The sequence below is a fragment of the Leucoraja erinacea genome, chromosome 2 (genome assembly GCF_028641065.1).
Source record: "Leucoraja erinacea ecotype New England chromosome 2, Leri_hhj_1, whole genome shotgun sequence".
Lineage (NCBI taxonomy): Eukaryota > Metazoa > Chordata > Chondrichthyes > Rajiformes > Rajidae > Leucoraja > Leucoraja erinaceus.
The window spans coordinates 80,463,488-80,475,871 of NC_073378.1; the positions used below are offsets into that span (position 1 = coordinate 80,463,488).

A 12,384-nucleotide genomic window follows, 5' to 3' on the forward strand; every position below is an offset into this window, starting at 1 on the left:
GCTCTGCCGGCTACTTGCCCCCGCCTGCAGTTGTACATGGGGCAGACTCAGGCCATTTGGCCCATCGCGTTTGCTTTGTCAGCTCATGGAGATCAATTTTGACATCACCGCCACACTTCGCGGCTTGGAACCTTTAATGCTCTTACTAATCAAGAACCTATCGGGGGCTCCATTTAAAAACACCAAGAACTTGGTGTGCGACCTTGCATCACCCGGCGTGGCTTTAATGGCCTTCAGGCTTTTCGGGCCAAGCGCCTTCCCAGCCAGGGGCTTTGACTTTGACTTGACATGGGGGGGGGGGGGGGGGGGGGGGGGTGAAAAGTGCAGGGGGGGGGGGGGGGGGGGGGGGGAGAGTGCAGTGGATAGATAAGCCTTTGGCACCACCACAGCGATGTGATGGATGTTTATGTAAATTATGTTGTGTCTTGGGTCTATATCTGTTTGTAATGTCTGGTATGGCTGCAGAATTCTGTGTCATTTTAACATTTGGTACCTCAAGGGGTCCAAACTGCACAACATTCCAAATGTATCTTGTGCTGTCTCATTGTGACTTCCTAGAGCTATGCTCAGCGGGAGATTATGTCTCCTGTTAGGGTCTCCCTTTATGCTGGATCAGGTCGAAGGGTAGAGGGAGGAATGAAGATCCGAAGATCACTTGGTCCTTCAGGTTGGAGGTTGAGCACAGGGCTAAACAACCCTGTCTCGTAAAACAAATATGTTACGGAAACAGCAACTGAAGGAATCAACACTACTGGGCGTGATGGACTTCCAGGGCTATCGGCAGATGCTAGGATGAATGTCCAGACAGCATCCTAAGAATAGCCCTGCACTGGACACCGGAAGGGAAAAGGAAAAAAGGGAGACCCAAAGCCACCTGGCATCGAACTGTAGAGGAGGAAATTAAAACAATGGACCTGACCTGGAGTAGTGTCCAGAAGCTAACCCTGAACACACAGGAGTGGAGGACCTTCGTTGCTGCCTTACATGCCAGGAGGCATAATAAGCAGTAAATAAGTACCTGGGGCAGACTCAGGCCATTTGGCCCATCGCGTTTGCTTTGTCATTCGCTCATGGCTGATCAATTTTTCCCACTCAACCCCACACTTCTGCTTCTCCCGTAACCTGTAATGCCCTTACTAATCAAGAACCTATCAATCTCCATTTAAAAAATACCCAATAACTTGGTCTCCCCAGCCATCTGGCCCAGGTGACATATCCACCTTCAGACTTTTCAGCTTGCCAAGCACCCTCCCCTTAGTAATAGCCACTGCATTCACTTCTGCTCACTCAGGTTTTTGCACAACCTCCAGCATTCCAGTGAAAACAACCCAGGTCTGTCCAACCTCCACGCACAGCCAATATCCGCCAATCCAGGCATCATTCCGATAAACCTCCTCTGCAACCATATCTGATCCAGGCACCATTCTGGTAACCCGCTGAGTTACTCCAGCATTCTGTGTCTATCTTTAACATTCTGGTAAACCTCCTCGGGAAGACCAAAAGTGCATGTAACGTTCCAAGTGCAGCTTAACCAAAGTGCTATAAAGCTGCATTGTGACTTCCTGACTTATACTCAATGCCCAGACACCTATGAAAGCCAGCAGACCAGGCACCTTCTTTACTATTCTTTTATCTACTTGTGTTGACACCTTTTGGGAGGAATGAACTTGGATCCCAAGATCCCTCGGTACATCAATGCTGCTAAGGGTTATGCCAATAATTGTATGGTTTCACCTTACATTTGACCTCCCAAACTGCAACACCTCACACTTACTCAGATCCAACTTCATCTGCCATTCCATGCCCATTTCAATAGCTGATCTATATCCCGCTGTCAGCCTTCCTCACAGTCCATGACAGAATATTCCCCGTTCACTCATCTGCCACTGAATTCCTCCCAACTTGGATCCACCTTTAGCCTGCCAGCTCAAGCCCCACCCCTCCAACTTACATCTCGACATTGGCTTCCTCCCCTCCACACACTTAATTCCGATGCAGGGTCTCAATCCAAAACATCAACGGTCCATTTCCTCCATAGTTACTGTTTGATTTGATGGATGTTGGTCAAAAATATTATTTGGGTTTCTGCTGCTCATGATTGCCTTGCTACCTGACTTGTCTTTATTTATTTCCATTTTGTGGTACTGCTTTTTACTGACTGTAGTTCCTCACTGTAATATTAGACGCAGAATTAAGCCATTCGATCCATCATGTCTATTCCACCATTTTTCATGGCTGATCTATCTTTTCCTTTCAACCCCATTCTCCTGCCTTTGCCCCATAATCCCTGACACCCTTACTAATCAAGAATCTATCAATCTCCAACTTAAAATTGTCAATTGACTTGGCCCCCACAACTGTCTGTGGCAACAAATTCCACAGCCAAGATTATTGGGTTATATTATTAATGCTCCTAGACTCTACATGGATAAATGCTTTCATTGCTTCTGCTGAGTTCCTGCCCTTAAAGGACCATCACCACTGAAGTAGCACTATTGACATACTTAATTCCTTGACCTTTTACTAGTGGTGATAGACAGTGGCAGCTTTGAGGACAAAGATCTCTTTTGTGGATTTTGAATGAACAAAATGATTGACTGATTTAACATTGTTTAAAAGGCGTTACTGCAATGTTGTGAAGTTTTGAAGGAACAACATGTTCTGAGAACAATTATAAATTGAATTGGAAAGAACTCTGCCATCTATTTTATTCATTAGGGTATGTGTGTTATAGCACATGTTGATGACTGTGGCAAATGTGTTTGTTTTTTGTTGACTGTATCAAAGTGATTAATATGGAATTAGTTAATAAATTTTATTCACTTCATCCCCAATCTATCTGCCATCTTCGACCCCTTAAAGTACTGTGTGAGTATGAATATCATTTTGAGGATGTATTGGTAGCAAGAACCCAGTGAGGGGTAGCATAAAAAAAAACAGATTTGGGGACATGGTCCGTCTACCAAATCCATCCACTACTATTTGCCTTTTCAAATAACAAATTTTCAATCTATCAACCAAAATTCCAGTCCAGCTCTAGTGCAAGACCAAGCATGATAGTAATTTTACTCAGGTAATCATGCCTTGCATAACAGTTTGTATTGTACAGCATTTTTAAGGAGGTAAAATGTTTCAAACCATTTCTCAGGATGTTAACAAATAAAACTACCTCCACAAATGTCACAAGTTGTTGACCCCTATAGATTCTTCTGGAAACAACATTACATTTGCAAAAAAATCTGTTCACCGTTATCTCTACTACATGGCCAGTTTTGCCATGTAATGAAGCATTAGAATTGAAGGGTAATTTTTGACTGATTGTACAACAACAGAGAAGTTCAAGGCATTTCAGACCACAGGACCAAGTCAGCTGAAGGCAGAGCCACCAAAGAAGACGTATACAAAACTGAAGAAGGCCATCACTTTAAATACTTCGACTGATCCACTTTCCACCACCTATCAGGGCAGAGAATTCTATCTGACCCATCAAGCCGCTTAGGACCATATGTTTAAATAAGGTCAATCCTTGTTCTTCTAAACACCAAGGAATTTGGACCCAAAATATTTAGTATCTCTTGATAGTACAAACTCTTATTATTTTATTCTGCTTCAGCTAATAAAGGAAAGCATCTTATTAGCATTTTAATCAGCAGATTGTAATGATACTTTTAATAAGTTGCCAATATATAGCTGAAGGTCTCTCTGATCCATCAAATCTCTCCATACCCTTCCCTTTATTATGTATTCCCAGCCTTGTTGAACCTCACATTTCTCTGGATTAAATTCCATTTGTCAATTTTCTGCTGAACTAACTTGTCCATTGGTGTCTGCCCACAGGTGAATACTTTCATCCAGTCTTCAAACCACACAGTCAATAATCAATTACCATCTGAACATTTCCTTATCATGTCTTTTACATTAGGAAGGGACAGGTTCAAACTTAGTGAGCCCTGCAATATCCCACTGGATACAATCTCCCATTTGCAAAAACATCTGTCTACAATTAACTCTGTAGCACAGAAAAGAGCCAAGTGTGGATCCAATGTGCGGTATTTTTGTTAATTCTTTGGCCTTTTTTTTGTCTAGCATACTGCGTGTGATTTCTTAAAAAAATATCCATGTAGTCTACACCGGATACACTGAACTCATCAATACTGGTCAAAACTGGTCACTGGTCAAAACTGCAATCATGTGGTCAGGCACCATCTTTTCTAAACAAATACCAACGGGCTGTTTGTAATTCATCTATGCTTACCTAACTAAAGGATTTGATCAATTGGCCCATAACCAAAATTAAATTAAATTAACTGGTTTGTAATTACTTGAGTTATCTCTTACTCCCTTCTCAAATAACATAAATAACAATACAATGTTAATGGCCCACTAGTATATATAGTAGTATAGTACTGCTTCCGCAGCATGGAGGATCAGAAAAGAATAATGACTGTCATGATTTTTTCACTTGTTTCAATAGGTTGGATATATTTCATCCACCCCTTGTGGTTTGGATACCTTTATAAATGTTGGACACTACTCCAACTCCCTTTAGTCTCATTATTCTGTCCAGTATTTGATACACTTCCGTCTTAATTACATTCATGGCATCATGCGAAGATTGTCATAAAATGAAACTGTACCAATTTCCTCTATCTTCACAAATGGGCTAACTTTTAGATCCCCAATAGGCCCCTTTTTCAATTGGATTTTCTTTCATTTGCCAGTATTTGTTCATATTTTCCCTAATTTTCCTTTTAATTTCATAGCTACGCATTCTATATTATTTTAGGTTTTGAGTATCAAGCTCTTTGTGTCTTATCATTTAAGCATTTTGATATCTGAGGATTTGAGATTGGTTATCCTACTTTTATTTTCTTCACACGGACATTCTTAGTTTGAACCATCTAAATCTCTTTGAATGTTGCTATGATACTGTTATTTTCAAATAACTGTTTTAAAATCCACTTTTCAAATCATATATATTTCAACGTAAAATGTTTGTACTCCATTTTAGAAACTCCATTTGTATCTTTGTCTTTATTCAAAACTATCCTGACCTTACAGAATTATGATTACTACAAGAAAGATGTTATGCGCAGGTGATGTGTCTCACTGACATGCATTTCATCTACCCAGATTCAGGTCACTACAACTAAATCTAGAATTATCCCAGTCTCTGGGCTTATTATAAATAAAGTATCATTCATTCATATTATATGTTTAAGAAAGAACTACAGATGCCGGAAAAATCAAAGGTAGTCAAAAATGCTGAAGAAACTCAGCGGGTGAGGCAGCGTCTATGGAGCGAAGGAATAGGTGACGTTTCGGGTCGAGACCCTTCTTCAGACTGATGAGGGGGTGGGGGGGGGGGGGGGCGGGAAGAAGAAAGGAAAAGGCGGAGACAGTAGGCTGTGAGAGAGCTGGGAAGGGGAGGGGAAGGAGGGAGAAACCAAGGACTACCTGAAATTGGAGGTCAATGTTCATACCAACTCAGGTGAGGCAGAGGTTCACCTGCACCTCCTCCACCCTCATCTATTACATCCGTTGTTCTTGGTGTCAACTGCTCTACATTGGTGAGAGTAAGCGTAGGCTGGCGATCGCTTCGCCCAACCTCAGCTCAGTTCGCATGAGGTGGCTCAGCACTTCAACTCCCACTCCCATTCCGAATCTGACCTTTCTGTCCTGGGGCTCTTCCATGGCCAGAGTGAGGCCCACCGCAAATTGTAGGAGCAGCACCTCATATTTTGCTTGGGCAGTTTACATCCCAGCGGTATGAACATTGACTTCTCCAATTTCAGGTAGTCCTTGCTTTCTCTCTCCTTCCCCTCCCCTTCCCAGCTCTCCCACAGCCTACTGTCTCAGTCTCTTCCTTTCTTCTTCCTGCAGCCCCCCCACCCCCACATCAGTCTGAAGAAGGATCTTGACCCGAAACGTCACCTATTCCTTCTCTCCATAGATGCTGCCTCACCCGCTGAGTTTCTCCAGTATTTTTGTCTACTTTCATTTATATTAGATATCAGTTAATAATGTTCTCCTGAATTCAATTTGGAAATTATTTGCCATCTATATCTTTTATACTAGCCTAATCTAGTTTATTTCCGAGTAACTGATAAGACCAACTAATACTTCCAATTTTCATTACACTTGTCAGATGTTTACTCAATAATTTAATTTTCCTTCTCCTTAAGAGAACACTACTAGCACAATCCCAGTTGTGTGATTACCCCTTTGTGTTCCTTCGTTCAACCAACAAATCGTCATTTGGCAATCTCTCAAGCACATTATTCCCCCGCACATATTTGTCATCCCAGCCTTTTTTTTTTATCCCCTTCTCTACCTTATCTGAAACCATCACAAATAATGGTCCTATCCATCTGCAATTCTGTCCGTAATCTAATAGCCCAGCTTATCCTTTACCATCAACCTACAGCCCAACATTTGCTATATTTTTAGCTAAATATTTCTTACTAAGTGGCCACTGCGGTAAAATTTGTCAATATGGTCAAAAACAATTGCTTTTGCTAAATTTCAAAATTATAATCTTACTATTATGCAAGAATACACCAAACCTGAAACAATAAGGTATAAACACTCAGCAGATCAGTCAGCTTCAGTGGAAAAAGGAACAGTTAATGTTCCAGGAGGAACAGAGAAAACACAAGTTAGTTTTAAGTTTCCGAAAAATTGTGGGAGTGGGGAGGGGGTGTGATGAACATTCCAAAAGGCGAAGTAAAAGCCAGGTCAAATGGGCGAATGCATGCAGTTAGATAGTGATCACACTTATTTGGGTGTTGCGAATAGCAGGTCAGGCTGCACTAATGGAAATAAGCCAAAGTGCGGGGGAGAAAAGTTTAGCTCCCCCATTGTTTCAAATGTCGTCGTCAACATGTATAAGATGTGAGTGAGCAACAATAAAAGAGAGACAAGATTGCCAGTTCAATATTTTATTTCGGGGCTCGCCGAATCCTGAAGCCATTCAAAAATTGGTGAAATTGGTATCGCAGAAGACAGATCTGTAAATTAGAAAGGAGATGACATTTCAAGCACGCTGCAAGCTGGGGGCGGAGGAGTGCAAACGTCGATGCAGCCACTGCGCGCGCCCGCCCCGCCCCGCCCCGCCCCGCCCGGTCGAGCCCTGGGAGCGAGCGAGCCAGCCAGCCCGGTGGAGACTGCGCATGCGCGGCCGTGGCGGTTGGAGCCGGGCGAAGCGTTTAAAAATGCGCGCGCATGCGCGGCGAGGCAGCCGGGTTATGGGAAGGACGCCATATTGTTAAAGTGCAGCCACAACCCGGTCTTGGCTATTCTTTAAAAAAAAGAAAAGTTTGTAAGCCATTTAACAGGAAAGTAAACGGAAGAAAGACGAAGGCAAAGCCGAGTACGCACGAGGTTCTGTGGTGTGTGATCGAGAGCGGGAGCCGGTGGGTCGTAAGGTGATCGGTGCTTTGTTTTAGATAGGTTGTCTGGGCTGAGTGAGTGCGAAGCGAACACTGTTTGATGGATCCGAGAGTGGCTTGGATTCAGCCGGAGCAGAAGGGACCCGCCAATGCCTTGTGGATGCAGATCTGGGAGACGTCTCAGGGAATGCGCAGCAACTCCACTCACCACTACCCGCTGTACCTGAACTCGCCGGCGCTCGACACCGCACCAGCCAGCGGCGGGGGCCTCGCCGCCTCCGGCAGCCCGGGCTCGGCGCCCGCAAACGGCCACAGACACCGGACAGGTTCCTCCCCCGACACGGGCATGGGCCCGGGACCAGGGCCGGGACCGGGCAATGGGGAGGGTTGCAGGACGCTGCAGAAATCTTCTTCTGCTTCATCGTCTTCCTCATCGTCCCCATCTCCCGAATCGGGTACCGGCAGCTCCTCGTCTTCGTGTTGTTCCACCTCCTCCTCGGGAAGGACTAAAACCGGCACTTACTTCAATCATCACAATTTAACAGAAATGAATGGTGGTGGAATTGGCAACAACTTAGTGAAGAACAACAACTACCACAATTTGAAGAGCTTGGTGAGAAGAAAGAGGGAGAATAAGGCCAGCACTTACGGCATAAATTATGTGTTGAGCTCCAGCAATGGGAACTGCTACAGCTGGACCCCCTGGAAAACCATGAAATATAACGTAGGGGTGACTGGGTAAGAGACTTGGTGACCGCGTTGTGTGTACCTTGTGTGTAATTTCCAGGTTTATCTTCCGAAGTCAGCAGCTACGTTCGTGTAGCGAGCAGGGGGTGTGGTACTCGATGTATGGAAATGCCTTTAAATGCACCTAAATTGTAATGCACTTGCGCAAGCCTGTTTTAAAAAAAAAAGTATTTAAATGGCACGTTATGAAAGCAAAGGTTGGAGAAACGAAACTGAATTTTGAATAGAATTTGAGGTACGGCTGGCGATGTCGGAGCACATGGGCACGACCTGAGATGGGATGTGTGTAATTCGCTGCATGTAATTACACCGTATTTTAAGTAAGGGATTTATTTTATCAATCTAACAATGACACGAGAATGGGTCATTTCATCCTTTTGGGTTTCTTAATTAACTTTAGTTTGAAAATAAAATATAGAATAACCAACCTAGTGTCAACATTTTGTTAAGGATGGCTAACAGGGAGACGAAGCTCCCGACTGAAATATTTAAACTAAAAAAAATGGCGTTGAATGAGGTAGATGGGTAAGGTTCGTGATGAAGCATGGTCAGTAAAAGCAATAGTATTTTATAGAGTTATCGGCCTACGTATATTTAGATAGCCTTGTGCCAACTGTATATTGTATTTTTCTCAAACATTTTTTATATACCAAAGGCATTTATTCTCACAATAGAACTAACTTATTTTGCTTGCCACATTGGATTTGGTTGAAAAAGGTCTTTAAGCATTCCCTTAGTTAAAACATTGGATAAATGTCGAGATTTTGATTGTCTTGTTCAAAATCCGAATTGAAATTTAAGAAACCACCTTTACAGGCAATGTTTTATCAGATTCCAGTAACAAAAATGTTGCAGTTATCAAGAAATGACAGTGTTGGTTATGCTACTTTTAAACGTGTAACAATTTTAAAACATCTTTCTCTAACATCTGGCTGATATCTTAAGTATGGAAAAAGTGTTTTTAGTTGAAACCCTGCAACAGAGAAATATTGCAGCACTTGAGAAATATTTAGGCCTCAATTAATTTGTTTCCACAGAATTCTATTACTCTCTACTTATGCCATTTTAATTTTAATTTGTCCTTAAAACTGTAGAACTAACCTAACATGGTTGAACTAACCAGTTAACTGAGATAGTTAATGGAATTACATTTATGTTTCATTGTGTGCCCAAAGCAAAAAATAGGTATCATTGATTGATTTAAAAGCAGAATTTAAAAGTTTTGAGATTATTTTAAAGCAAAGTCAAACCAGATTAAGTGGTATATTATTTAAATCGAATGTTTTCATTAACGTTAACAATTTTCATTGCGGAATAATTTAGTGGGTGTGATATTAAGGATGTATTAGAGCTTAACTTTAGACCATTTTATATTAAAGATAAAACATGGGGAGTTCATGGTTATGGATTACATTTTCTAAGGCAGCAAAGCAAGCATCTTTTGTACGGCCTTAAGTTTTTGGATCATTCGCTATTAACAGATCCCATAGTGGAGGAAACGTCTGCTGGAGTTGCTTTTGTTGAAAGTAACATTTAATGGAAAATTTAAACTTTAGCATAAAATATCTGCATAAGCAGTTAGTAAACTGCATGTTGGTGAGAAAATATCATATGGAAGTGTTTGTGAATCAAAGAGCTTGAGCTCCGAATCATTGAGCTTAAGGTTGAGCTGGAGATATCGCAACACATCACGACACAGGGAAGTACCAGATTTTGTACAAGGAGATGGACAGACCCATTAAGAGAAGTGGTTGGTCAGCGATTGGAGAGTGGATGCGAGTGTCGGGGATGGGGACAGGAGTGCAGAAGCATTGCGTGGGTTCGAGATTTTATTAACTTGTTGGGGCAGGTGTGATGTATTTGACTATAATGTCATGATGCAGCATGTTATTCAAATGGAAGAGAAAATTAGTTATAATAGGGTAATGCATAAGAAACAAAATAACAATGCTGGATGGCTATGAAGGCTGTCAGTGACAGATCCATAGACTGGATGTTCAGGGAGCGGATTATGGGTAAGGTGCAGGGAAGTAGAGTTGAGGTAGAATATCATAATCATGATGAATAATGGAGCTGACTTGAAAGGTTGAATGGCATTTTTTATAGTGAGAAAAATTATCATTGTTCATTGTAGACTGCAATATGATCTTTTGCATGTCTGGTATCTGGGTTTGAAATGTTTCCTCAAAGCAAGAGAGAAACTTTGCAATGGGTGTGGAGGATCCAGTCATTGTGTAAATGGACATCAATGAATAGACGAGTTTCTACACAGTTGATACAGGAAAGTAGACGCCAAATTAAGAGGCGGAACCTAGGCAATAACCTCTGGATTAATGCAGGGTGAATGATTTGAGATGAATGCATAACTCTAGAACTGATATTACAGGATGGGTTCTGATTCAAGGTTACTGTAGTAACTCAGCGGGCCAGGCAGCATCTCTGGAAAGAAGGAATGTGTGACGTTTCGGGGCGAGAACCTTCGTCAGACGGATGAGAACTGTAATGGTATTGACTACATGTGAACTATGCTGGGATTCTTCCAGCATATTGTGATTGGGGAAGTTAGGAAGATTGCCCTGGCCCGCTGCATCTCCCCCTTTCCCAATGGTGGCCGATTGGGAAAGGGGGAGATGCAGCGAGACCTGGGTGTCATGGTACACCAGTCATTGAAGGTAGGCATGCAGGTGCAGCAGGCAGTAAAGAAAGGGAATGGTAAGTTAGCTTTCATAGCAAAAGGATTTGAGTATAGGAGCAGAGAGGTTCTACTGCAGTTGTACAGGGTCTTGGTGAGACCACACCTGGAGTATTGCGTACAGTTTTGGTCTCCAAATCTGAGGAAGGACATTATTGCCATAGAGAGAGTGCAGAGACGGTTCACCAGACTGATTCCTGGGATGTCAGGACTGTCTTATGAAGAAAGACTGGATATACTTGGTTTATACTCTCTAGAATTTAGAAGATTGAGAGGGGATCTTATAGAAACTTACAAAATTCTTAAGGGATTGGACAGGCTAGATGCAGGAAGATTGTTCCCGATGTTGGGGAAGTCCAGGACAAGGGGTCACAGCTTAAGGATAAGGGGGAAATCCTTTAAAACCGAGATGAGAAGAACTTTTTTCACACAGAGTGGTGAATCTCTGGAACTCTCTGCCACAGAGGGTAGTTGAGGCCAGTTCATTGGCTATATTTCAGAGGGAGTTAGATGTGGCCGTTGTGGCTAAAGGGATCAGGGGGTATGGAGAGAAGGCAGGTACGGGATACTGAGTTGGATGATCAGCCATGATCATATTGAATGGCGGTGCAGGCTCGAAGGGCCGAATGGCCTACTCCTGCACCTAATTTCTATGTTTCTATGTAAACTAAATAGTGGTAGCAAGAAATCAGATCTGGGATGATATCGCAAGGAGGTTCGAGAAAGAGGTTTTATAATGGGAAATAGATTGTGACAGGAAGGTTAGAGAATACAACTCAAAGTAAGCAAAAAGCTTTATCCGAGTGCACAGGGCATTCAAAATGAAGCCAATAAACTGAGATCATGGAAATAAATGTGTTCCCGTAGCCATTACAGAGATGTAGCTGCAACAAGATTTGAGGCTGTGATATCAAAGTGTACATGACATTTATGTGGTGGAGTAAGTTTGTTTCAATGGTCTCGTGGTACTCTTGGTCAATGCACCCAAGTTCCAAAAACCAGGATGTGGAAATGATTTGGGTGGAGATGAAGAAATAAAAAAGGCAATATGTCACTTTCAACATTGGAGTAGAGGCCTCCTACGAGCAATTGCAAGCACAACTGGACACTAAAGAGAAATAAAGAATGGGAAACTTGTCTGAAAGGTGTGGCGGTAATTATGGAGAGTTCAATTTGCATATGCACTGGAAAAATCAAATGGTCAGAACGAGCGTAGATGAAAAGTTCATGATGTTTTCTATTTAGAACAGCATGTTCTGGTACCAATCAAAGGGCAGGCTATACTATGCTTGGCATTGTGCAACAAGATAAGATTAAATAAAGATCTCTTGGGCTTCCCTAGGTAACAGTGAACATTAAGTGATTGAATTTCGCATTCAGTTTGTGGGAGAGAAGAATATGTACAAGACTAGCATTTTAAGTTCAATTGCAATTAAGTGATGAAGCAGTCACGTTAAAAAAAAAACTGACATAAGAAATTGGTCGATTAAGATGTAAGGACAGATTTCTAAGGGGGGTCTTCATTATACACTGAATCGATACCAATGAGATACA

At 42.2% G+C, this 12,384-nt stretch overlaps 1 protein-coding gene and 1 long non-coding RNA gene across 5 annotated transcripts in view; one reads left to right on the plus strand and one right to left on the minus strand.

The window, feature by feature from the left end:
- Positions 1–6,927: 6,927 nt before the first annotated feature.
- On the minus strand, positions 6,928–7,739 carry LOC129711536 (uncharacterized). Its single transcript, XR_008725858.1, has 2 exons — positions 7,600–7,739; positions 6,928–7,010 (listed from the first exon to the last, which is right to left on the minus strand). It is a non-coding gene; the product is annotated as an uncharacterized LOC129711536 (long non-coding RNA).
- tent4a (terminal nucleotidyltransferase 4A) overlaps positions 7,183–12,384 on the plus strand; it is a 77,746-nt gene continuing 72,544 nt past the window's right edge. For 3 of the 4 annotated variants that reach the window (XM_055659185.1, XM_055659193.1, XM_055659203.1), the window contains exon 1: positions 7,183–8,129. In XM_055659185.1, coding sequence (XP_055515160.1) covers positions 7,492–8,129 — 638 coding nt within the window. In that variant the 5' untranslated portion in view covers positions 7,183–7,491. The remainder of the gene's footprint in view (positions 8,130–12,384) is intronic. The other variant, XM_055659177.1, reaches the window with a different exon arrangement.